Raw genomic sequence first — 26,797 nt, 5'->3', positions numbered from 1 at the left:
CATCAGGCTCACCCCGCGGCCTCCCTGAGCCAGAACTGATAACCGAGGCAGGTGCCAAAGCTTATTTAGTCAAATGCCAGGCAAGACCCAGGACGCTCTTTTTAAATGTATTAGATAACAGGCCTCAATGATACCTAATTCTAAGAGGAAAGTTATTTTAGAGCCAAATAAGAAACAGACGAGGGCACTCTGGCCTCTTTCTCATGATCACTTAGAGTCAGTGGTTTATTGGCGCCTGGCCACCCAGTCTGTGTGGACCACTGATGATCCCTCGCCATGGCCACTGGGATTGCTGACAGACAGCGCCTGGGGCGTGGAACTGGGGTGGGGTGGGGTGGGGATGACAGTCTCGAGTTCCCGAGGGCAGCTGTGGGGCCCTAAGTGTCCCAGGTGTTTCTTCAGGATAAACGGGCCATAACATCATCTCGGTGGTGGGAAATGGGAGACTCAGCTAGAGGAAACCCAGCTCCAGTACAAGGCGCTGGCATGTGCCCGCCCAGCCTGCAACGGTCTCTGGTACAGACTTTCGATAGCTCAGACTACCTCCAGGCAGTGGGAAGCCTTGGCAGTTAAAAGGCATCACGTGGCGAGGAAGCTGTGTTCAGTGAGAGAGGGAGACGTCTAGTTGGCCCTTCCGACAGGAAATCACAGCACCTTCGAGCTGAAGGAGGGAAGGGCCCTCGCCTCGGGTACAGGGGACCCAGCCCTCCACACAGGGTTCCAGGAGCAGTTGTCATCAAGTGGAGCCGGGAAGACGCATCATTCTGAACTTGGCCACCTCCCTCAGCGCCACGCTGAACAATGGGTTTTCCTGCACAGGACACGGACACCTCCCCTGGCTGCTGGCTTGCAGAGGAAGAGGGGGATGTTGTAGGAAAGAAGACTGTACAGAGGTGGGAGAAGTCAGGAACAGTGTCGTATGGGAGAGTCAGAGCCACATATCCACCTATGCCTCCCCACACCGGCTGCTGCTGTGGAACTGAGCGTGTGGCTCTGTTACGTGCACAGCAGACACAGAGCCCAGAGCCCTGACGGGATAAGGAATTTTCGGACTTGCTGTCTTCCATGGCAGAGCTCGAATACCCAGTCATTGGCTGGGAAGCAGAATTGCACACCAGGGCTTGTTCCTGGAATGGAGCGGGTGCCGTTGGTGTGGAGGAATCTCTACAAGTGAAGTAGAAAATATTCTTCCTCCTGAGAAGGGAAATGGCAGCTGTCAATCTCCTGAGTCTTCTTCACTTTCACACAGAACACTGGTCACCACATGTGACCAGCAATTCTCTGCGACACCAGCTGGGGGTCCTACAGTTCATCTCAGTTCTGACCCCATCTACATGGAGATCAGGTCAGATCCCACAAGGATCTGTGTGAGGTTCAGGCCTCTGTCCCACAAGACTCCTCCCTCCCACGTCAGATGCCAATCACAAGTAACAGATCCCCAGGTTACCCACAACTTCTGTCTCACTTGGGTAATGTTAACGTAAAAAGCATTGAAACCTGTAAAGAATTTCTGTGAGTTTATTTGAGCCAAACTGTTGACGTATGCCAGGAGGCAGAACCTCAAGGAATTGTGATAATCTGGGTTACATTTATATTTATACAATGCAATCAAAGGAGGGACGTTGGTGGGTTACATGAAATTCATTGGTGATGAATTAAGGAGGTGAGATAAAGCAAAGCAGAGGAAACCCTGGGATTGGATGAAAAGTAAAATGATGGACACATACTTAGGTTGGTGTGGGAACAATTAACATGATAATGGAATTTGTGGCATCTGTCCTGGCGCCCACCACATTTGGTTATGCCCCAGGGGCTCCAGAAAAAGGGAAGTTACAAGTTACTTAGACATTTCAAGTGAATGTTATGATAGATGCAAAAAGACAGTTAAGGTAAAGGTTGACTTTGTCAGTGAAGATACCAACCTAGGATGTAACTGCCCACCATAACTGCGTTTAGTTAAAGTTTAATTTCAAACCATCCTTCGTGGTGACTTTAGGTCTCTGAGTTTGCAAGACCACCATGCAGGCCTCCCCTGAGCTGGTCAGGTCAGCACGTGGCCCCTTTTGTCCACAGTACACATCAGAGGTTCCCACAAGCACCTCTTTGGTTCCATTATTTGTTAAAGCGGCTCACAGAACTCAGGGAAACGCAGTCACCAGTTCATTAAAGGATACAATAAAGCAAACAGATGAACAGCCAGATTGGAAGCTCCCTGAACCCCATACTTTCGGGATTATCATGGAGGCTTTGTCACATAGGCATATCAATTAATAACTATTTCCAGAGCCCCTGCCCTCTCTGGAAAAGGAGGGAGGGGCTGAAAATTTCATTTCTAATCCTGGCTCGGTTTGTCCAGTGACCAGCCTTAATCCAGAAGGTATCCAAGCCCAGGCAGTCACCTCCATGGAACAAAAGATGCTCCCAGTGCTCTGATTACTGGGAATTGACAAGGGGTTTAGGAGCCCTGTGTCGGGGACTGGGGAGAAAGACCAACTATTAGCATAAGAGAAGGCATGCAAATAGCGGACAGGTACATGGAAAGAAGATAGCAGCATCATTAATCATCGGGAAATGCAAATCAAAATGACAATGAGCTATCACCTCAGGCCTGTTTGAAAGACCATTATCAGAAAAAACGAGAAATAGCCCTAGCTCGTTTGGCTCGGTGGGTAGAGTGGTTTTCTTTGGAATCAAAGGTCCTCCAGTTCAATTCCGGTCAAGGGCACATTCCTGGATTGCCGGCCCAATCCCCAGGAGGGGGTATGCCAGAGGCAGCCGATGAAGGATTCTCTCTCATCATTAATGCTTCTCTCTCTCCCTCTCTCTTCCTCTCTGAAATCAATGGAAAAAAAAAACCACACACACACACAAAAAAACACATACACGCAAGGAACAACAAGTACTGGCAAGGATGCAGGTGGCACTGCAAACTGATGCAGTGGAAAACAATATGGAGGTTCCTCAAAAAAAGTGAAAGCAGATCTACCATGTGATCCAGCACTTCCACTTCTGGGTACTTATTAGAAGGCAATGAAAATCCTGACAATGAAAGATGGCTGCACTCCAGTGTTCACGGCAGAATTAGTCAAAATTAGCAAGACATGGACACAACCTAGGTGTCCATGGATGGTTGGAAGGATAAAGAAATGGTGGCATATGTACAGTAGCCCATTATTCAGCCATGAAAAAATAATGAAATCGTGCGACAACATGGATGGACCAGAGGGTATTGTGTTAAGTTAAATAAGTTAGACCCGTGGTCGGCAAACTGCAGCTCTCGAGCCACTTACAGCTCTTTGGCCCCTTGAGTGTGGCTCTTCAACAAAATATCACGGCCGGGGCGAGTCTGTTTTGAAGAAGTGGCGTTAGAAGAAGTTTAAGTTTAAAAAATTTGACTCTCAAAAGCAATTTCAATCGTTGTACTGTTGATATTTGGCTCTGTTGACGAATGAGTTTGCCAACCACTGAGTTAGAGAAATAGCCATACTGTAAGAGTTCTCTTATATGTGGAATCAAACAGCAAACACGTTTATAGATACAGAACTGATTGGCGGGGGTGAAGTGGTGGGTTCGTTTCCCCCCACGGGCCGTAATCTCCAGAAGGTCAAGAGCCATGTCCACTTGTGTTCTTTGTGGCTCGTTCCTGGGCAGGGTCCTGGCGTACAGTAGGTGCTCAATAACTGTTTAACATAGCTATTCCTTATATTTCCTACACGTTGGCCAGCAGTTGCTTGGGCATATCACACATTCATCCAAGACCACTAGCTGGCACTGCCAGAACTGATGTAGTCTGACTCCGAGTGATTATGAGGATGAATGACCCCCTTGAATCTCAGTCTCTAAAACAGATGTGAGCAGACGTGATGGTGGAGCCAGCAGCCCCACTGAATTACAGTGAGGACTTGATGACATAATTGGTGAAATGCGCTCACTCAGCCCGGAGCCAGCCTTGGACTTGGTGCTGTTGCTGTGTCGGCACAGACTGGCACCGAGGGAAGGCCTTGGGCGTGGTCAGCCTATAATTCCAGCCTCCCTGCGAGAGCTTGAGGGACCTGGGACTTAGTTGGCTTTTCTGATGGGGGAGGATGGTGAGTGGGCAGCGGCCGGTGTTGGAGGAGGGCCTTGGAGGAGATGAGCGCTGGAAATTGCAGACCCTGCCCTCTCCTTGTCCCTGAGAATAGAGAAGCTGGGAAGACTGAGAGGAGGAGTGGGAAGGAAGCTTTTTCCCCAAAGGGTTGTTAGCCCGCAGAAGAAGCCATGGGCCTGGGGCTACAATAGGTGCATAGTCCTTCATGGGGCCGTTTTCGTCCTTTAAGCACTTTGACTGACTCTGCTGACATCTTCATTCCCACCTGCAGATCAGAAGGCAGCTGTGGGAGGAGTCTGAGGATGCAATGCACATGACCTTCCGGTGTGGGATGTGACAGATGCGGCCCCCGCTCTGAACCCTCCTCCCCACGGTGTCCTTGGCCAGCCTGGGACCCCAATATCCTCACTCTTCTTGAGTGGGGAGGGTAATTGAAGGCGCCTCCTGGATCCCCTGAGAGGAACCCCCGGCCCGGTCCACGGTGTCCTGGGCAGCTGGCAGCTCCAGCCAGATCCTGTTGGGAGCTGAAACTCCCCGGATGCTGGGAGCGGGTCCCGCTGTGATCTCTCCCTCTGGATCTGGCATCCTGCACGCTCCTCTCAGGAGAACTTGGGCAGGAGGTGGGGAGGGGACCAGATTCCAAGTTTGCAGTTCTGCGTGGTCAGCTGGAGGATTTCATGTTCACTGAGCCCTCTATACAGCCCTTCAAAAGGGACGTACTTCCCCGAGGCCATTTCTTTGGAAGCTTCCCCTAACTGGCTTCATGTTCAAGGGTTCGAGCTGAGCTGGGCGAGAAAGGAAACACGGGCATTTGAGCTGTGGGAAGGGCTGAGCACTGTTCCATTGGAATGGTCGGTCCCTCTGCCTGAGAAGGGACAGTGCCCACTCTCCCCTGCCCAGTCCCCTGCCCTGGCTCAGGCCAGGCTGGCTGGACAACATCCTCGGGTTGTGTGATCTCGCACCCCACCCCACCCCCAGTTCCATTCTGCTGACAAGCCTGGTGGAATAGTGGCACCGTGTGGCTGGGTTTGAGCTGTGCTATCTGTCTCTCGGACTCTGACCAGTAATTGGCCTGTTGCCTCAGGAGAGAAAAGGAGGAGGCAGGCTTGCCTGGGAGGACCTTCAACCCAATATAGTTCAAAGCACTTGGAAACCACACGGACTCCACCCCACAGATCACAGTGGTGTATCTAACGCCCCAAATGAAGAGGGGTGGGGTGAGGCGGGGTGGGGTGGGGCACCTCCCGTGCACTAGCAGAGCCGCTGGGAAAATACCCTTGCCGTTGCTTTAGAGCCAGAGGACCGTGGCTCTGCTAGAAGCCTCTTCACCCTTTAGGAATCTAGGATCCCAGTCAGAGGCGGTGCAGAAGGAAGGCAGACCTTCTCAGGCAGGCGTGGGCATCGTCCGAGGGCTGTGGGAAGCAGGCAGACGCCAGTGGGAATGGAAGCAGCTGGGGGAGGGGAGGCTGGTGCAGGGAGCACCTCACGGGGGGTGTGGTTAGAGAGGCTGCCAGGTGTGCTGGGGACAGAGGTCAGTGCTGAGGACACACGTTTCAGGCAAAGGTGTGGCCTCCCTATGCCTTCGAGGCCTGAGATCAGCAAACCCAGACTCACCCACCACCACTGTTTGCACGGCTGTAAGCTGGGAATGGTTTTTATGTTTTAGACGGTTGAAAGGTCACAGACAGTAGAAGACTTAGCACACGTGACCAGGATGTGATATTGACATGCAGCGTCCACGAGAGCAGTTCGATTGGCGCACAGCCACACTCAGCCCCGTGCCTGTGGCCTGGGCTGCTTTGTGCCTCGAAGGCACAGTTGCGTATTTATGACGGAGACCGCAAAACGAAAACATTTACTGCTGGCCAGGCCTGCTCTGAGTCCTCCTGGTGCTCTACAAAGGCCTCCTCCAAGTCTGGCCGCGCGGCTCCTCCCCCTTGGCGAGGTGGTGGGGGAGACAGACAGCAGGAGGGAAACTTATGTCCCACCTGCCCGCCCCAGAGATCTGATGCCACTCCCCCACCTGCAGACTGGGCTGCAGCTCAGAAGCGGTCTGTGTGGCCATTGGGGAACTGGATTCCTCCCTGGTAGGTGGTCCTGTCAGAGGGGGAACCGACCCGCCTCCTTCCTGGGCTCAGCGCAGTGCTTTCTGGTACACCGAGAGGGCGGAGTTCTGGCTCTGCTTTCGAAGCAGGGACACCAGGCTCCATTCCCTGACCAGGAAGCATCTGCATGGCCGACCGAGCAGAGCACACAGCAGCAGTGAAAACCCAGCTGCGATCTGTAATGCAGCGTCCCCTTTCCCGTCAGATCGTGCATCTGCTTTTCCACGACCATGGGTCGGAAGAGATACCTGGACACCGACTCCCCAGCTGGCTAACAATACTCATCTCTGGGCGCTGGAATTTGGGGTGATTTAAAAAAAACAAAAACAAAAAAAACACACACAACTTTCTTCTTACTACTTGGGTTTCTTTTTAAAAACATTATTAACATGATCATCTTAATAGCAAAGAGAACCCAGCTATTTTGATTTTAAGGAATAAATAACAGTGGCTGCATCTGCTTTGTGTGGGTGATAGAGTTATTTATGTGGTGATGATGTAACCATTAGAGAGACTCGCACCCCATGCAGCCCACAGCCCACCGGAATAAGGGGCTGAAGGGGAAACGGCAGGAGCTGAGAGGAAATGCAGAAGGCAGGGAGTCTGACATGGTCGTCACTGCATGGAACGGAGCTCCCAGCATATGAATCTTGGTTCGTTATTGGTGTGAGGAAGGACAGGACGCGGGTCTCCTGACTGTCCCCTGCTCGGCCTCCTGAGAAGCCTAAGGCCGGGTGTTTTCACGGTGTGTCAGTGCCACCTAGTGTCCACGCTGCCACTCAGCCTCGTCTCTGCGGAGCCTTCGTTCACACTCTTTGTCTGATGTCCCTGCTCCGGTGGCATTTGAGTGGCGGGCGGCGCGATGCCCCCGGGGTTCTCCGGGGCAGTGGGGATGCCTCATTCGTTTATCCTTCCTCCTGTGGCAGCCACAAAGCGGGCCCTCGGCTGCAGCGGGATGTGGCAGTTGAAGAGCGAGCGGATGCCGCCCTGTCAGAGCCCATGTCCCCTTTTCCCCGGCGGCCAGCGCCTTGCAGGGGGACCCGTGCCTCCAGCAGGGACATCGTCCTGCTCCCGGGCGGCCTGGGGCTCGGAGTTCTTGGGAAAGCTGGCTATGGTGGCTCCACAGCCAAGCCACAGTCCCCTGGCTTACCTCCTCCCCTCAGCCACCCCTCCCACCCCCAGTGCCATCCTCGCTCTAACCATTCACTCCAGAATCTCAGTTCTTGGTCCCCCCTCCCTGGCCTGCAGCAGTGAGCAGCCGGCAGCACCTGCTCCCCGGCCCCTCCTCACTCCAGTCCCCCCAGGTTCCGGCTGAAGCTGGAGGGATCTCTGCAGAGTGCAAACCCGCCTGTGTCCCTCTCTGCTCAGGTCTTTCCCGTGGCTTCCGGGTGCTCTTAGGATGAAGGCCAGATGTTTCAGCTGGGCCTCTGCAGCTCCCATTGAGCTGCACGGTTTCCTTCCTCCCGCCTCTTTCTCTGAGCCTTGGCCCAGGCCTAGCTTCCCTCAGCCCCTTAGGCCCCTCCTTCCCGCAGTCCCTGGGCCTGCCCTCCTCTCCCCTTCCTCCTCCCTCTCCCCGCACCTGCCTCTGCTCCCCAGGTGCCTTCTGCAGTCTTTTTTAAAAAATATATATTTTATTGATTTTTTACAGAGAGAAAGGGAGAGGGACAGTGAGCTAGAAACATCGATGAGAGAGAAACATCGATCAGCTGCCTCCTGCACACCCTCTACTGGGGATGTGCCCGCAACCAAGGTACATGCCCTTGACCGGAATCGAACCCAGGACCCTTCAGTCCACAGACCGATGCTCTATCCACTGAGCCAGACCAGATTCGGCACCTTCCGCCCTCTTCCCAGGCCAACAGCTGGGTCCATGCCTTCCATGCTGTGCTTGGACAGGACTGAGTGCCTCTCCTCTTCCCCCTCCCACCCCCCATCCTCCCATCCAGGCAGTAACATCAGCTCCACGTGTGCGATCCTTTGGTGAACCCCATGTCCCCATTCAGACCCCTGGTTCTCAGCCGGGCCAATTGCCCCCTCCCCCCCTGGGACATTGGGCGTTACTGGGGCATTATTGATTGTTATAATGGGTGGGCGTGCTAATGGCATCTAATGAGTGGAGGCCAGGGATGCTGCTAAGCACCCTGCAGTGTCAGCCCCCCAAGAGCAAACAGCATCTGGCCCAAAATATCACCAGTACCGAAGTGAGAAGCTCGGCCAGACTCCGAGCCCAGAGGCCGCAGGAGCCCAGCCGCTGGGACAGCGCACGCTGACGGGATGGCTCAGCCCCTCAGGTGGATGCAGGACCCCTGTCCCTTCAAACCTGCCGCACAGGAAGGGGAAGGGGGTGGGAATTATTCCATGAGGTCCTGCTGGGCCAGCCCTTCAGTGTGTGTGTGTGTGTGTGTGTGTGTGTGTGTGTGTTCGCACACGCGCCTTTGCTTTAAACTGATCGAACGTCTCATGTTAAATTGATTTCCTCTGATCTGTTTACAGTGGTGTTTGAGCTACAATTCTAGTTTGTTGGGATCCCCCACAGGTCCAAGGGCCTGGTTTCTACAAAAAAAAAAAAAAAAAAAAAAAAAAAAAAAAGTCATCAGGGTAAAAGGTCAGATGACTGTGCTAGATTAACCGTCCCATACACGGGAGGCCGTGGGTTTGACTCCTGGGCAGAGCATATATAATATCTAGGTTGTAGGCTCAGTCCAGGCAACCTATCAATGTTTCTCTCTCACATAGATGGTTCTCTCTCTCTCTCCCTTCCTCTCTCTTTAAATAGTCAATGGAAATGTCCTCAGGGGAGGATAAAACAAACAAATAAATAAATAAATAAATAAATAAATAAATAAATACAATTTTAAAGAAGAGACTAAAGCCTTAAATAATGAAATGAAACTCTGGTAAGGGGGACATGGCTATAAACAATCTTTTGGAGACAATTGGGGAAATTTGAATATGGACTGTGCATCAGGTAGCACTATTGAATTCGTGTTTATTTTCTTAGGCATGATCACGGTTTTAGGGTTTTTGTCTTTGCTCAGGTTCTGTAACAAACTCCTGTAGGCTGGGTGGCTTACAAACAACAGAAGTTTGTTTCTTGGGTCCAGGAGGCTGGCAAGTCCAAGATCAGGCCCTGAGGGTGCACTGTGTGGGGAGAGCCCAACTCCTGGTGCACAGCGCTGCGTCCTCCCTGTGTCCTCCCGGAGAAGACAGGGAACTCTCTGGGACCTCACACACACACACACACACACACACACACACACAAACACACTAATAAGGACACTAATTTATAAGGACACTAATCCCACTAATGAGAACTCCACCCTCATGACCTAATGCTTTCCAAAGCCCCACCTCCAAATGCCATCACTTTTGGGATTAGGCTTCAACATGAATTTGGGGCACAAAACAGTCGGTCTCTTGCAATCCGATGGGAGAATGTCCTTCGTCTTAGCAGAGGCCGGGTGGGCTGTGAAGGAGTGACGTGTCAGGGAACCTGCAACTTGCTTATGCTGCCTTTGCAGAGAAACAGGTGTGTGTGTGTGTGTGTGTGTGTGTGTGTGTGTGTGTGTGATTGTGTGTGTGTAGAAAGAGGGAGAAAGCCCTAGCCACTTTTGCTCAGTGGATAGAGAATCAGCCTGCAGACCAAAGGGTCCTGGGTTAGATTCCAGTCAAGGGTAGGTAACTTGGTTGCAGGCTCCTCCCCAATCCAGGCCCTGGTCAGGGTTCATGCAGGAGGCAACCCATCAATGTGTTTCTCTCCCATCAATATTTCTGTCTTTCCCTCTCTCTCCCACTGTCTCTAAAAATAAATCAATGGCAAAATATCCTCGGGTGAGGATTTAAAAATAACGAGAGAGGGAGGAGAGATGTGGCAAAATGTCGAGGGCAGGTTCCGGTGACGGGAGTGGGGGGCTGTGTGTGGTTTTCGGGGCTGGGCCCTGGGACACAGGGCGGGCCGGTGAGGGGTGCGGTGTCCGGGGAGCCCGCTGAGCGTGCCATCTGTCCTCAGTCTGCAGCTCCCCGCCCGTCCACATGAAGGTGCAGCCCCTGAACCAGACGGCGCTGCAGGTGTCCTGGAGCCAGCCCGAGACCGTCTACCACCCGCCCATCATGAACTACATGATCTCCTACAGCTGGACCAAGAATGAGGACGAGAAGGAGAAGACCTTTACGAAGGACAGCGACAAGGACCTGGTAAACGTCAGGGCGCCCGCTGCCCTTGCCGTTAGGAGAGGGGATTCCTGCCGCATCTCTGCCCGGCGCTGTAGGCAGGCCCCCACCCCACGCTGCCACCGGGCGGTAGTTCCCCTGTTTGGACTGTGGCCGAGCCTGCCTGGGCCCCATCCGCCCTCACACTTACCCCCCAACACCACCTGGAAAAGCTAGTTCCTTTTTTTATCTGGGTTCTTTAAACTGACTCCTCTGTCTTCGTTAGTATAGAAGCAGAAAGCTGCTGTAAGGCCTTTTCCTCTGACAGGGTCATTGCAGAGACGAGATGCCATGTGCATGGGCCACAGGCCCTGGGAAGCAGTGACTGAGGACCCGCTGTTACTCCTGCAGCTGTTCCTCCCCTCGCTCTTTCCTCCTGTCCCTGCCGCCAGGCAGCCGTCCGCTGCCCACACTTCCTTTCACGTGGATCCCTGGGACCATGTAATTCTTAGCCACTGTGCTCAGTCTCCCAGACACTGTGGCATCGGACCTCCCCGTGAGCTCCATGCACAGGGCACAGCTCTCCCTACAGCGGCATCCGTGTTGGGTGGCCGGCACCCAACACAGCCCTTCCCAATAGATGTTTGTAACAGCTCCTCCTCCCCTGCGAGAGCAAACCCTCCGGCGAGCACTGGTCTTCGCGTCTCTGCAGAGAAACTCGATGCGAAGCGGTCGGAGGGGAGCGCCCCTGCTTTCCCTGGAATAACGAAATCCGTAATCCGCATTTGCCGCGTGCACACACGATTACGGATTTCGTTATTGCAAAGCCTGCCTTTGATTAACAGTGAAAGCAGGAAGTGGGATTCTTAATGATCGCTACCACTCTCTCTCCCAGCGGAGTCCCCGGGGCCCGTTCCATCAGTGACAGAATAAAACTTGGCGGATCCCTTTAGATGAAGATTCCTTTTCTTCATTCTCGTTTATATTTTCCATTCCCCCACTAGACATAGTTAGCCGGGTCCCATTGGGGAAATCAGAGAGGAGCCTCCTGAAAAGCCCCCGGGGTTGTGATGTGTTTTGACCTTTTCTCTTGTCGGCGCTGGCAGCCCACGAGGGGTTCCCTCTCTGAAGGAACGGTGGCCGCATTAACCAGCAGAGGCTGTGTGGGCGCTTCGGCGGGTCTTGTTCTAAGAGAAAAATAATTAAAATCACCAAGATGAAGAGATGCTGGCTTGGAGTGAATCCGATAAATCCCTGTGTCTGAGGAGCGGAGCCTTTGCCCTGAGCAGGAGACGGAGTTTGGAGAAATTGGGTTCAGAGAAAAATAGGCTCTGATAGTGAGGTCTTCCCCCCGAGAATTTCTAGGGGTGGCTAGTTTCTTTGGGGACACACAAGATTAATTTTCTTAATTCCTCGGGAAGGCAAGTGTGCTGACTTGGCAGCAACAAAACTATTCTTCAGAGGGTGGTTGCCGTGGCCAGGAAGCCTCAGAGGAATATTTAAGGTCCGTGCGGCCTTTTTAAGGTCACGTGCCTCTTCCCCAGCCTCCTGCAGACCTGGGACGGGTGTTATCATTACCTTCTCCAAAAGAGAGAAATGAGACCCACAGGTCACTGACGTGATGTCACCTGCTGCCCTCACCAGGAGCCGGTTTCTAGGCCGCAGCAGCAGGTGTGGCCCCGGGGCCCCTTAATGCCTGTCAGAGGTTTGTTGTGTTTTTTTTGTTTGTTTTTTTTTGGGGGGGGGCCTGCCACGGGAAACCTGCCTGGTGGTTAAACTCCCAAGGCTGCTTTTTATACTTGGCCCAGGATCCACGTTGCAGTGGCCAGACATTCATCCATTAGGGAAGACTTTGAAATCAGTTGCTTTTGTTTTGTTTTGGTTTTGTTTTGTTTTGTTTTGTTTCTTCACAAAGCAAGCACTGCCTGCTTTTCAGGAACTTTCCCTCTTCTCATTTTTAAAGGCCCTTGGAATAAAGCGCTGAGGAATGGGGACCTGGACTTGGCAGGTGTCAAATGACTAGGGATTGGCAAACTTCTCTCTTTTTTTAAAAAAATATATTTTATTGATTTTTTTACAGAGAGGAAGAGAGAGGAATAGAGAGCTAGAAACATCAATGAGAGAGAAACATAGACCAGCTGTCTATTGTACACCCCCTACTGGGCTTGTGCCTGCAACCAAGGTACATGCCCGTGACTGAAATCAAACCCGGGACCCTTCAGTCCACAGACCGACGCTCTACCACTGAGTCAAACCGGTTTCAGCGGCAAACTTTTCTAGAAAGGCCCAGGTAGTAAAGATTTTAGGGTTTATGGGACATGGGACCTCAGGTTGCTGTGGCAACAACTCAACCCTGCCATTGTAGATACCGTAAGAACATGTAAAGGAGTGGGCGTGGCTGTGTGCCAATAAAACTTTATTGACAAAATCAGTCAGGGGGCCAGATTTGGCCCGTGAGCTGAAGCTGGCCGGTCCTGTGTTAGACCAGGGCCATTCTTTCTGTGGTATGGTGTGGGCTATGTGTGAACAGGTTTCCCCGGCCTGTGTCACTGGCTTTCTCTCCCCATTTTACACGGAAGGTAGCAGAGGCCACAGACTGAGCACCTGGCCCAGGATCAGCCTGTGGGTGGGTGAAAAGGCTACCCTGACCTTTAGCCAGGTGTCCTTCCTGGTATCGTGCCCCACATTACCCATGGAGGATGTATGAGAGGACCTTAACACGCAAAGACAGCCATGCAGAGGTCTTGTTGCGGGTGCTTAAACGCGGCGTGGCTCTGGAAAGCAGTCCACTTGGTAATTCGAGAGGCCGCCTCGGGTACATGATGGCAGTCTATCAGGGATATTAGTGATGAAAGGAGTCCAAGGCTCGTGAGTATAAAGGGGGCCTAAGACACAGTCCAAGCCTCAGTTAAGCAGACTGATTTGGTGCAGACTGATTTGGTCCCGTCTTGTCCTGCAGATTTCAGGGTTGAAAGCAGAGTCCCAGGCCAGGTTCTCTCTGACTATTCTTTCCTTCCACAGGGAGCCTTCGGTCCCTGGGAGCTCCTGTCCAGCAGCTGTTGCCGTGGCAACACAAACCTGGACGTGGTTCCTAACATGACGTTAGGTTTGGCTCAGAAGGTGGGCGTGTGCTGGCCTCCACACCTCTCACTGCTTTTCTTCCTTCACCTGCAGAAAGCCACCATCAGCCACGTCTCACCCGACAGCCTCTACCTGTTCCGCGTCCAGGCCGTGTGCCGGAACGACATGCGCAGCGACTTCAGCCAGACGATGCTCTTCCAAGGTAAGGCCGGCTCCCTGAGCCTGCCCCTGGCGCTTGGTTTGTCCTGCTCCGGTGCTGGGCGGCAGAACACAAGCCGGGCCCAGGAATCCGTAGGGCTTTAAGTCCCACCTTCTAGAGCAGTGTTTCCCAAAGTGTGGTTCGCGTAACCCCGGGGGTGCGGGAAGAGTTTGGTGGGGATATGCATTGCACTGGAGTTTGGTAGGGATATGCACTGCACCGTGCTTAGCTGCGCCTAATTCTACACTCTCATGAGTAAGAGGGGTACTCAGCGTTATGAAAATTATAGAAGGGGTGCACATATGTCAAAAGTTTGGGAAACACTGTTCTAGAGCTTCACAAGCCTGAGGGGAGGAAGTAGAGCTAAGCGGTGATTTTTACTGTCCTGGTGTATCTGGCCGTGTCAGGTCACAGAATCCCTTCTGGATCTAGCGTGGCCCTAGAAGCAGAGCCCAGACACACACCACTCACCTTCCAGCTGGCTAGTTGTTCCTGTGGGTTTGGGGGACTGGCAGGAAGTTCTAGGGCCAGGGCTGGGGTGAGGCAAGGGAGGCATTCACCGAGGTGCAAAATTGAAAGGGCTGCAAAAAACGCTGTAATTAAAACACATGATATTTTAATGGAGTTTTTTTTTTTAAAGCAAAATTCATGTTGAAAAAATTCATGAGCAACATACCAGAATTTGATGTTAGACCCTCACACCTCCCACAGGATCCACTCTGACTGACTCGCCCTAACCCAGTTATTTTCAACCCGTGTGCTAGGAGAGATCTTAAAAGTGCAATACCTGAGCAATGAGTCAGGGGCACTGACCTCCTTTCCCTTACATTGTCAAATAAAAAAGATGAAAACAGCCAACACAACCATGGCCATCCTGTGTGAATGAATCAAAGTTACACCTATTTTTTTTTTTGTCAGATTGGCAAAAATGTATTTTTTGATGGGCTGCAAAATGTTAGTAATTAGCTGTGTGTGCCAGGAGATGAAAAAGGTGGACATTCACTGCCCTAACCCCATTCCAGTCCTAGTTCCAACAAAACTTTATTTACAAAACCGGCTGCCAGCCTGTGGGCCATGGTTGTGGACTTGGTTTGCGATGTGGGCTTAGGCCAGCGTGGAGGGACCAGGGCATGGGTTTCTCTTGGCCAGACCGAGTTCCTCCCCATGAGGCCCTCCTCTTGGGTCCTCCCTTTCAGGGAATCCTCCTACCAGGCCAGTGGTCCTTCACCGTTTTAAGTCCTGTATCTGGTGAAGGCTTTTCCCTGGAAAATGCCAACTCTGAGCATTTTCTGGGGCCCTGGAAAGCCTGTAGGACCGGCCTCAGAGTTGGCTGAAGCTGTGAGAAATGCCCCTTCGGGACCCTCCTGGATCAGTCCCCTCGGCATTTCTGGGGGGAGTGGGGGTTGTCTGAGTCCTAACCAGACGTCTGAGTGACTGGCAGGCACACTGAAGATGGAAGAACTGGGGCCCTGGAGGGAGGGCCCCAAGTTTGAGTTCCAGCTACACTTTGTATTTCTGCAATTCTGAGCATGTTTAGTAGCTTTTCTAAGCTTTAGTTCCACAGTCCAGCACGTGGTTGTGTTAATAGTACTGACCTCACAGCATCCTTCCGGAATGCCATGGCTGATGGTTGTTAAGTAGTTTGCATAGTGTCTCTGGTACCAACTATAAATATCCCCTTACACCCAGCCTAGATGCCCTCCATGGATCCCTTCCAGCCTTACAATCTTGCATTTAGTATTTAAATGTTCTTTGCTAAGGTTCACATTATCTCATCCTTCTGTTTAAACTAATTGAAGTTAGCATGCTATATTTTCTCACAAATAACTCAAGCTCGCGTGTCCACCTGGACTCTGAACACTGGCCCCTTGCCTGTGCTGAGGAGGGAGCTCATGCCATGACCAGACCTGTTCTGGCCCTGGGGACAGAGAGCAAGCCAGAGTGGGTGCCTGCTACGGGCTGGGCGAGAACCTTGGACACACACATCATGATCGAGTTGCATGCATCTGAATGTGGTCTCTGTGGGCTCCAGCTGGGCACTGGGATTCACAGAGCTGCCTTTCCTAACTAATAGGCCCCCTGAGCTTGCTGGCTTCTGTGTGGACTTTGAAAAATCAAGTGTTTGTAATCTACGTTGATAAAAGAGAAATATGCAAGTTGGCTGTACCTCCGCGACACCCACCAGCCATTCAGGAGTGACTATGCAAATTAACCCAACAAAGATGGCTCCAGTTCTGGAAGGTGCTAGAGCAGTCAGACTTCCGGAAACAGGGTAGAATGGGCGTTTCTGGGCTCTGGGGTGGGGAGACCGGGATGTTTCATGAGGGCAGAGTTTTAGGTTTACAAGATGAGAAGTCTACACAGCAATGTGGACCTACTTAATGCTACTGAACTGGGCACCCCAAGGGGGTTAAGGTGGTAAGTTTTGTGTTATGGTAAAGTTATCATGTTATATTGTTCAATAATAGTCACACATGGGCGAACAGAACTTCAGGAAGGAACGAACACCAGGGAGAATAATGTGTGGTTAGTATAAAATAATTTGACCTCTTAAAGCAACAACGGGTTTTAAAACTTACATGGAAATAAAATATGTGACAATACACAAAACGTGAGGTAGGCCAATGTAGTTTAAAAATTGTATATTTCTGCCAAAACCGGTTTGGCTCAGTGGATAGAGCGTCGGCCTGCAGACTGGAAGGTCCCAGGTTCGATTCTGGTCAAGAGCATGTACCTTGGTTGCGGGCACATCCCCAGTGGGGGATGTGCAGGAGGCAGCTGATTGATGATTCTCTCTCATCAATGTTTCTAACTCTCTATCCCTCTCTCTTCCTCTCTGTAAAAAAAATCAATAAAATATATTTTTTTAAAATTGTATATTTCTTCCATTCTTAAGAGGTAATAAAAGTGCTCATTTAAGGTAAACTATAATAAATTTAGGATGTTTATTGCAGTCACTGAAAGGATCGTGTAAGAAATTATAAACAAAAAACAGAGAGGACCAATGAAGTAATGATCCCACTTCTATGACATTCAAAACGGGAATTCTGACCGAGGTCAGAGTATGGGTGCCTTTGGGAAAGGGGGTGGGTGTTGATGGGTGGGGCACAGGCAGACCGGTTGGGTGGGGGTCATGCCTGTACTCAGTGTGGGTGTAGGCACACAGGTGTTTACAGGGTAAACATTAATTGGACTATACACTTAAGACGTGTACATTTTTCTCTATGAAGCTTTACCTCAGTAAGTCAGAAATCAGTAACAAATTTAAAAAATGTTAAACTAATAGCTTAAGACAAGATTCAGCAAATTATGGCCCAAGGTCAAATGCAGCCCTCTGGGTGTTTTTTTAATGACTCAGAGTCTGAGAAGGGTTTGTCTTTCTTAAGTTGTTGGGAGAAAAATTTAAAAAGGAATGATATGTCATTCCATGTAAATTATATGTAATTCACATTTATGTCTGTAAGTAAGGGTTGTTGGTTTTTTTGTTTGTTTGTGTTTTTTTGAACCAAAAATTTATGGTTTACAATGTTATTTCTTTGTTTCTCAGCTAATACCACTCGAATATTCCAAGGGACCAGAATTGTGAAAACAGGAGTGGTAAGTAGAGAATGTTTTGTAAGTAGTTAATGTTTTGTCCTGCTTGTTAATTTGCATGCAGTTGAAACTGTTACCACGAGATGGCAGTGTGATATTGTGAAACTGCTTAACAGGAAAAAGTTAAGAAACAGAAAAACTTACATTTTTCACTGTTTATAATTCAATGCATTAAAAAAAACAAGCTGTGCAGCAGAATTAAAGCAGTAATATTATACAGTATAATTTTTGTCAAAATGGGTTGACAAATAATTTTTAATTCTTTATTATCTGTAGGGTCATAGGATGTGGGATTGCACAGGTCTGCTCCACGCCCTTGGTTGGACAGACGCTGAAATTCCCAGAGGTTGTCATTTGCCCAGTTATGTGGATTTTCAAATTTCCAGAGCCTCGATCAACATCTAAGTTTTCCCATTTCTAGTGCAACTAATAATCATAGCAGTGATCACATTGTTGATGATAACAACCATAGCCTAATGTTGACTACGCATTTCCTGGGTTTCAAGCACAGGTTATTTCATTATTTTATTTACTCCTCACGGCCTCCCACAGATTGGTGTTACCATTATTCCCCAATTATGGTTCAGGAAACAGAGGCTCAGAGCGCACTAGGGGTCTTTGCTCAGCCTGGACTGCCTGACTTCATGGACTGAGTGCCCCATTGTGTGTGGCATCGGGCATTTCATTAACCAACTTAAGAACTCCAAATCTGCTAACTTGGTCCTCTTTAAATTACAAAGTTTTCTAATTAAAACCTCGTGGTAAAACGGTGAGATCTAAGGTGTCCTGGCCATACTGTTTTGAACGGATTTCTGGCTGTCAGAACCGACCGTAAGCTCAGCTCTCAGCAGCCTGGCTGAGCACCAGGTTAGCACGGCAGGGAGCGTGAGCTGCGGTTCGGACACAAGCTGCCCTGGACCTCTCTGTGCCTCAGTTTCCTCCTCTGTAAAACGGAGTGATGACCATCCCGGATGGATAGTGTGGGAAGCCCTGGCACATTGCTGGCAGCTGTTAAATGGAGCAGTGATTGTTGTCCTGGATAGGCCCAGAGGCTCTGAAGGGTGCAGGACGTGGGGTGTGGGCTGTGAAGAGGTCCCAGGCCTGCAGGCTGGCCCCGCCCCGCGGGCATGGAGGGGACACTGCCCTGTCCCTCTGCTTCCTCCCTGTCAGGTGGCGGGACCAGATCCCAGAGGGGGGTCTTGTCCACAGGCGCCAGAGACATAAGAAAGCGAGGCCTCCCGCCCCATCCAGGGCCACCCAAGAGCTGCTGACCAGCTCGTGCTGCCATCTGACCGCTCATTTGATATCTGTCTTTCAGCCTGATCTAATGCTCCTCACTTTTGGGCACCTAGCTCCTCCTTGCTCTGTGAGAGAGGGACTGCAAACCATTAGAGCAGAGGTGGCCACGGTGCTCACCTGCGTCAGCTTTGGCGCCGAGCCTTGGGGAAGCCCACGAGTGAAATAAAAACCCGTAAAACCCTCTGCAAGTCATAACCAGATCCTCCCTCCCAACCTAGTGACTGACGCTTCTCTGCTTTCTCTTCTTCCTCCCTCTCCCGCCCCCTGGTGGCCCTTTCAAGCCCACAGCGTCTCCCGCCTCTTCGGCCGACATGGCCCCCATCAGCTCGGGGTCTTCGACCTGGACATCCTCAGGCATCCCCTTCTCCTTCGTTTCCATGGCGACGGGGATGGGCCCATCCTCCAGCGGCAGCCAGGCGACGGTGGCCTCCGTGGTCACCAGCACGCTCCTGGCCGGCCTGGGCTTCGGCGGCGGCGGCATCTCCTCCTTCCCCAGCACCGTGTGGCCCACGCGGCTCCCCACGGCCGCAGCGGCCAGCAAGCAGGCCGGCAGGCCGGTCCTGGCCACCACCGAGGCCGTGGCCTCTCCGGCCCCGGACGGCGACTCGGCCCCGAGCAAGGACGGCGAGGGCGCCGAGGAAGGGACGAAGGACGAGAAGAGCGAGAGTGAGGACGGGGAGCGGGAGCACGAGGAGGAGGGGGAGAAGGACTCCGAGAAGAAGGAGAAGAGCGGGGTGACCCACGCCTCCCAGGGCCGGAGCCAGGCCGAGCCCACCCCCATGCCCTCGTCTCCCGGGAGAACTGCCCAGGACCGGGGGCGTCAGACTATACCCGGGCCCCAGCGAGACCACACTGCCGCCCCCACTGGCCAGCCCGACGACGCGAGGGGTGCCCGCCTGGACGCCGAGCCCGTCACCTCCACCCAAGTGCCCCCCACAGCCACCGAGGAGCCGTACAAAGGGCGTGATCGCAAGAGCCCTGAGCTGCCATCTAAAAAGCCTGTGTCCGCAGGGGACCGCTTTTCCGAGGACAGCAAGTTTATCACTGTCAACCCAGGTAGGTAGCATCTTCCTCTGGGCTCTGGGGAGTCTTGCCCTTTAAAAATAATTGGGTTAGGAGTGCAGATCCAGAACATGCCAGTGTTCCCGAATGCCCATGTCGAGGACGGAAGGTGTGTGTGTGTGTGTGTGTGTGTGTGTGTGTGTGTGTTTTATTCCAGTAAGACTAACCTGCTTCTTCACTGTTGCTGGAGTAAGTCTTGCCTTGATCTCTGTTCCTGGTAAAATCTCCTTTCCTCTGAGTAACTCCGAGGATTTCAGCTGCGCGAGGAAGTCAGTGACTAAAGATGACATCAGTATTAAATGTATCCATTAAGATTTAATTCCTTAATCGCTTATTCAGCCTGTGATGACGGACTGCCTGCTTGGTGGCAGACACGGGGCCGGCTGCTAACCCCGGGGAGCCTAGCCCCACCCCGTGAAGTCCACGGTGCAGAAGGGGAGACGGAGGTGCAGCAGGTAGCTGGGTGCACGCCTGGAAGCAGGAGGCAGGAGGGTGGAGACCAAGAAAGGCGGCTGAGGGTGGAGGCGGTGAGGTGGGAGCAGAGGGAAGAGGGCTGTGGGAGAGGACAGTGAGCAGGGCAGGGACCATGAGGAAGTGGCATTCACATGGAACCTAACGGATGAGAGGCTCACGTGGGGAGAGCTGGTACCCACGGTCCCACCCCGAGAAACAGGGCTCTCCACCCAGAGCCCAGGGTCCAGGGGGTGAGGCCAGGGCGTGGCCGGTCAGGCCTCCCCGTGAGGATGAGATCTGTCACCCTGACCGGTGGCGGTTTTGCTTTGTCACGTGTTCAGATGTTAATGAACCCTCTGGGGACGGGCGTCTCTGAGGAAGCTTGAGCATCAGGGGCTGTTATTGTTGTGAGGTGTTTTCTTAATAAGAAGCCCTTCCTTTTGCCAGACTACAAGATGTTTAACAATTTTTTGCATCGAAGCTGTTTGGAAGTTATAAGAACACACACACACACACACAAAAAGCAACTGGTAAATATTTATTTGCTTTTGCACTTGTAAACATTAAAATTCATCTAAAGCTGAGATCTCGTATGTTAAGATACAACTTAGAATAAATTTTCATGTGTTGAATTGCGTGCTCTGGGGAGCGGGGCTGGCTGGCCTCCTTTCTGAAAGCGGCTTCCCGTGGGGGCCCGCAGTGAGTCCCGGTGTAGGGGACGGTGTAGGGACGGAGCCGAGCAGCTCATGCAGAAGGGAGTGCAGGCAAGACCAGGCCGCGCGTGAGGCTGTTTGAAGCCGATCCTACACGATCGGTGACATTCCCTCTAGGCCTCGCTGCGAAGAAGCCGAATTTCTTAGACTGGGAGATATGATGGAAGTATTTACGGAGTACCCCATGTGTACCAGGCCCTAAATTAGGCCTTGGGAACAGAACACAGGTCAAAAACGGGCCTCTGCTCCTCTGGGGCTCAGGTCCTGGCTGGGGAGAGTGAATATTCCAGTAAACAAGCACACAACTCCACAGAGTGGTAGGTGCCGGCGTGGGCATGGCGGCCGTGGGTGGAGCCTCGCGTGGTGAAGGAGTGGCGTTTGAGCAGAGACCCCGTGATGAGAAGGAGCTGGCCATGCAGAGATCCATGTGGGAACCTTCCACTGCTACTCGGAGCAGTCGGGGAGCCGTCAGAAGGCCAGTGTGGCCGCCAGTCAGGAGGGGGGTATGGGAAGGCTCAGAGCGGGAAAGGGCTCGGCAGCCAGGCTGAGGACGGGACGCTAAGGGATGGAGAAGTAGCGGTGGATTTCCGTAGAAGACAGTCACCTGTGAGCTTTTGGGGGAGGTGACTCAGGCCTCTGTGCGGAGATTATACGGGAGCGGGTGTCGCGCAAGAGTGGACACTGGAATCCCTGTTTGGAGGTGACGGTGAGGGGTGTGGTGATGGCGATGGTGGCTGGCCAGCGTGGTTCTCCGAAGACAAGTGGTGGCCCTGGAACAGATGCTCGAGCTTAGGCAGTTCAGGCTCTGCACGGAGGGCTGGCAGAGCATGGTCTGCATTTCACAGGCGTCCTGGACCTTCGGGGGCATGGGAAGACGGGTCCCTAGGGAGCCGGCATTGAACACGACATCCAAGCACTCTCCTCCGTCCCCAGCACTGCAGCTCAGCGCCTCCCTGGACACCCTGGTTGTAGTGGGAAGGTTCGCTGTTTCCTAAACTGCTTCTAATTCTATGGCAATTAGAATTCCAGGCAATTCAGGTTTCAGAGTGGGGTGGTGATTGCATAAGCCAGAGGCCGGCCAACTTTTCCTGCCCAGGCCAGACAGTGACATTTCCGGGTCTGTGGACCGTGGGTCTGTGTTGCGCCTACTCCACGCCACCGTGGCGCCCAGAGGAAACCAAACAGCACTGAGCAGGGGCGATCAGTTCCACCCAAACTGCTCACAAAAACAGGCGGCCGGCGGGTTTGATCTGGGAGCCGTCCATGGCTGACCGACTCCCCCCTCCTCATTTAAGTAGCCAAGTCTGCGCCTGTTTGTCAGGAAAGGATGTAAGCTGAGGGTAAAACCCACAAATCGCATTCAGTTCGCTTCCATCCATCCCACCCTTTCCCCTGTCTGCCTCCTCGGACTGGGTATTTATTTTTAAACTGAGATCACTGTCATTCTTATCTTAGTTGTGACTTACTTTAAAGACCTTTTGCAAGGACATTTTTAAAAATCTCTTCCACGTGTTTTTCTTCACATTAAGTAAAAAACAACTATGCGATCAATATTTACTAGGTGGGGGGAAAAAGTGTTAACATTTAAAGTTACAAACTATGTTTTTACCAGAGTCTTGTTTAAATTCCCTGGATGTTTGGTAACATCTTTTCAAGGCCTGTGAGGAGGAGTAGCTTTAGTATATTAATTCACAAGGAAAGGGAGGAAGAGGAGTTTTTCTGTTGATGAAATGGCACAAACTTGGGCACCTGCAGAAATCAGACAGGTGATGTCCGTGAGAGAAGAGGGCTGGGTGCTAGGCATTAGGGAGTGGTGAGGACTGCGGCAAAGCAGACGGCACATTGTCCTTCCTACAGAGGGCCACCTCGCTCAGCTCCAGCCGGGTGTCGCCAGTGGGAATGCCTGGTGGGCCAGAAACCCAGTTCTTTGTGCAGCATCTCCCAGTTTTTCAGTGAGTTCAAACCATTTCATTTTTGTCTTATTATTTCCCCCTTCATATGTGCCAACAGGAGGAACCGGGTTCTTGGCTGTAGCGTTGATTGCTATAGTTGCACCTGCCCTAGAAGCTGATCAGACGGGTTGGAGGCCTCCATGCAGTCTCTCTGCCTCTCACCAAGTGTTTTGTCAGCATCTATTTAGTGCGAGGCCTTCAGCGAGATGTGTGCTGCGTGGGAATCCAACATGGCCCCTCTGTCCGCAGCCACAGCCTGAATGTGGCAGACACCCCCCCAAAATTCACTAGGCATGGGCAAACGTTCTTGGGTCGGGCTGGGGTGCCTTGCAGGAGCCGTCACACACACACCAACTTAGTGCCAGGGTTTCCTTTCTGTCTCCACAAATCAAGGAAACCTTTTTTCCAGACGGAATCCTGCCCCAGTTTCAACACCCCCTCCCTGAAAGCTCCCCCGGGCCACCCCGGAGCCAGTGCTGAAGGAGGGGGCCGGCTCAGGGGTCAGCAAAGTCTCCAGGCCACACCTAGCCCCTGGGAGATGTTGTCTGGCTCAGGAGCTAAGACCGGACAGAGCTGGTCAGAGCCTGAGGCTGCTGTGCTGCTCTCAGCCCCAGCGGGGGGGCACTGAGCCCCAGCCACCCCTGTGCTCCGCTGGGCAAAGCCTGGGTACCTCTGGCATTCTCCCGCTCTGGGGAACCCTCCTGAGAACCTCTGATTATGGAAACAATGGCACCCCAGGTAGCCCTTCTTCTGGGCTGTGCCATTTACCCTACAGCGCCCCCACAAGGGCTGTGTGGCGTTGCTGCCCTTGGGCCAGTGAGGAAACCGAGGCCCGGGGGCTAAGGAAGGTGCCCTGGACCACAGCCCGTGGCAGGCGGGGCTCACACAGGCCGAGTCCAGGGGTCATTTGGGGAGGCTGCATGGACTCCTTCCACTGCTTCAGGCTTTTCCCCGAGGGGCCAGCACGGGCCCATTGCAGATGAAATGCTCGTTACTCAGTGAACATCTGAATGTGTGCTTCACAAAAGGAGTTATGGCAGAGGTTCCCAACCATCTATGACGCCCCCCCCCCCGCCCGCCCCCTCAGGACATGTGGCAACATCTGGGAACGTTTTGGGGGTCCCCAAGGGAGGGGCGGCTGTACCCTACAGTGTGCAGGGCAGTCCCCATGGCACAGACTTCCTCGTCTGGAGTGTCTGCAGGGCCGCGGTGGAGAGCCTGACTCACAGGCCTAACAGAAAGTTTCCTCTGCCGAGAAGCTGATGGGGGAAAACAAGCGTCGTCCATGCAAGGCCGAAGACAAGTGGTGGTCCAGGTCCCTGGAGAGAGGGGGGAAACCAACAACCTCCCTTACCTAACCCCGCAGACCCTTAGTGATCACCCCGGGAGATGTTTCAGCTGGGCCAGTGCTGTTGGCCAGCTCCCTTTGGGGAAGATGCTTCCTGGGAGCACGAGCAGGAGCCAGCCTGGCGTGTTTGGGGGGCCACTCGGGGCCAGTGTGGCTCAGTTTCCTCCCAGTTCCCACCCCTGCTGGGGGCAGATTGCATGTCTTCACTGTGTGGGAACCCAGGCGAGTGCAGAGCGCGGGGTCTCGGGGCGCAGCCAGGAGCGCGGGGTGAGGGGTGTTTGACCTGCAGCGTTGGCACGCAGTTCTCATCAGTCTGATGGCAGAGCATCTGCATCTGCGCCCGGGTGGGTCGGGACCAGCCTGGAAGTTACCGGACACCCTCGTTTTGCAGCACCTCGTCAAGTAGACATGCCGGACTACGGTTGATTGGCTGAGTGTGATGGAGTGGCCCCGTGGGATGTCAGGAGCGGGGTTCACGAGGACTCCGGAGAGGGTGGGGATGGGAACATGGGGCTCTGATCCCGCTCGGGTGATGGGACCCTGGAACCAGGGCCCTGTCGCAGGGTGAGGGTGTGTGTATTCGTCCCTGACAGTCATGTCTCTGCAGCAGTGGCTTAGTGAATGTCAGGGCCCGAGAGTATAATCCAGACAAAGGCCACGGCCCCTGAAAGAAGCGGCCGCTTTTTAAACCCCTCTCTCCCCCACCCCCACCAGTCATGGGGCTGCTATCAAAACGCAAAAACGGAAAGTAACACGTCTGGTGAGCACGTTGAGGATTGGAGCCCCGTGCGCTGTCGGCAGGGATGTGGGTGGTGCAGTCACTGTGGGAAACAGCGTGGTGGTTCCTCAAATAATCAACACGAGAGCCACCTGCGATCCGACTTCAGGGCGTCCACCCACCCAAAAGGATGGCAGGCGGGTCCTGGAGAGACACGGGTGCTCCTAGCGGCAGTCTTTACCTTGCCAGCGAGTAGAAGCAACCCAGACGCCCCCCACCGGAAGGATGAGCGGATAGACACAGTGTGGGACGTATGTCTCATCATTAGATTCTAATGGATGTTGCCCTGCCTTAAAAAAGCACATGCTGTGTACAGTGTGAGTGAGCCGTGAGGAAATCACGCTGACACGAGCCGGTCACAGAAAGACAAGTCCATGCGATTCCACTTCCCCGAGGTGCCCAGAGCAGTCCGTCGCAGGGACGGGAAGTAGCGTGGTGGCTGGGGCAGGAGTGGGGGGCAGATAATGGGGACAGTTTTGCAGATTAAAATAGATTCTGGTTGCACAGCAGCGTGGACATACACCACACCAAGAAGCTGGCCTCTTAGAAAGGGTTCAAATGGCAGCTTGTGTGTTTTTACCACAGTTTTTGTGAAAAGTAGCCGCTGTAATTCATGAAAGAGGGTGGTTTTTCACTCAGACAAATGCCGTCTAGTTGCCCGCCAAGCTGCACATGGGCAGCTTGTCCAGCTCTGGCTCTTTCTGGAAAATGGGAGGAACCCTGCATCCCGCACTGGGTCAGTGGGTCATGGCCCGCAGGCACCATGCTCTGTTAGTCCTGCCCACGTCGGGCTGCTGTCCTGCCCGGGAGCCGCCCTCCCCGCGGCGCGGGCAGCGAGTCAGGGGGTCCATCTGACGCCCCGCCCGCAGCACCCCCGGTGCCGTGCACTCGCTTTCATGCGCTGCGACTGGGCCGGGAGCCAAGCCAGGAAAAGGCAAGCAGCATTAATTCAGCGATGACATATGCCACTGAAAACTGTTTTTCTTTTCTTTTTTTTAAAGTTTTTTTAAAAGGCAGAGTGCAGGCACTTGACTGGGTTCTGAAATGGAACCTGGAGGAAGGAAGCTGTCTGGACGGGGCGGGGAGGGGGCGGTCTCTTACCTCCCCCTGCAGGTGCTCTCGGTGGGGAGTCCCGGCCCCACTGGCCCAGCAGCAGCCCTTATCTGCACCCCGCAGAGATGTGCACCCCACAGAGATGTCCCTGTGAAGGGACTGAGATGTGCACCCCACAGAGAGAGATGTCCCTGTGAAGGGACTGTTTGGGCCGAGAGCCCTTTTCAGTGGGAAGATGAGTAGGACGTGGGGTTTGCATTCGGCCCCCTGCCCACCGTCTACCCTGCAGTGTACAGAGCTGGAGAGGAGATGTGACCCTGGGGGTCCCTCAGGGAAGCAAGGCCCTCCCGGGTGGAATCTGAGGTCACTGGAGGCATGGCCTATAGCGTCAGCGTCAGCGTCAGCCTCCTGCTCTATTTTCCTTGTGCGGGAGCTCCGGTCTTGCCCATCTGTCTGGCTCCCCCTGCTGGGGCCCCGCGAATTCTTCCATCTGCAGCTGATTCCCTGGCGCCTCCCCAGAGCTTTGCTATGAGAGGGTTCCCAGAGGGAGAGTGGATGCTTCCATTGCCCTGGGACTGACCCTGTTCTTAATTCAGCCAGCAAAGCCCTGGCAGGCGTGGCCTCCGGTTCTCAGCTGGCCCCCTTTCCTCGTTCTCATACGCCCACCCCTTTAGTTCTCTGTCTGCACCCCGTCCCTCCCGTTCCTCCCACCCTTGGCCTGGCTCACCCCCAGATCTCATCCTCATGTCAGGGAGCCCCTCCAGAGTCCCTGGGCTGGAGCAGCTGTTCCCCCTTCTCTTTATTCTAATTGTTCGCTCCTGTGTCTGCTCCTCCCCCTTTAAATGATTTGCCCCCCCCCCCCATCCCCCGGTCTTTCTGCTGCTTCCACAGCCCCGAGCACCAGGCCCTGCACACAGTAGGGCT

General features: G+C 53.2%; 1 protein-coding gene across 3 annotated transcripts in view; it reads left to right on the top strand.

Annotated features, from left to right (window-relative positions):
- Positions 1 to 26,797, top strand: part of PTPRG (protein tyrosine phosphatase receptor type G) — a 643,070-nt gene that overhangs the window by 544,561 nt on the left and 71,712 nt on the right. For all 3 annotated transcript variants that reach the window (XM_036430671.2, XM_036430672.2, XM_036430670.2), the window contains exons 9-12: positions 10,202 to 10,386; positions 13,516 to 13,624; positions 17,169 to 17,218; positions 18,796 to 19,570. In XM_036430671.2, the coding sequence (XP_036286564.1) occupies positions 10,202 to 10,386; positions 13,516 to 13,624; positions 17,169 to 17,218; positions 18,796 to 19,570 (1,119 nt within the window). The remainder of the gene's footprint in view (positions 1 to 10,201; positions 10,387 to 13,515; positions 13,625 to 17,168; positions 17,219 to 18,795; positions 19,571 to 26,797) is intronic.

This window comes from Pipistrellus kuhlii, unplaced genomic scaffold (assembly GCF_014108245.1).
Source record: "Pipistrellus kuhlii isolate mPipKuh1 unplaced genomic scaffold, mPipKuh1.p scaffold_m20_p_11, whole genome shotgun sequence".
Taxonomy (NCBI): domain Eukaryota; kingdom Metazoa; phylum Chordata; class Mammalia; order Chiroptera; family Vespertilionidae; genus Pipistrellus; species Pipistrellus kuhlii.
This window is presented reverse-complemented; position numbering and strand designations above follow the sequence as displayed.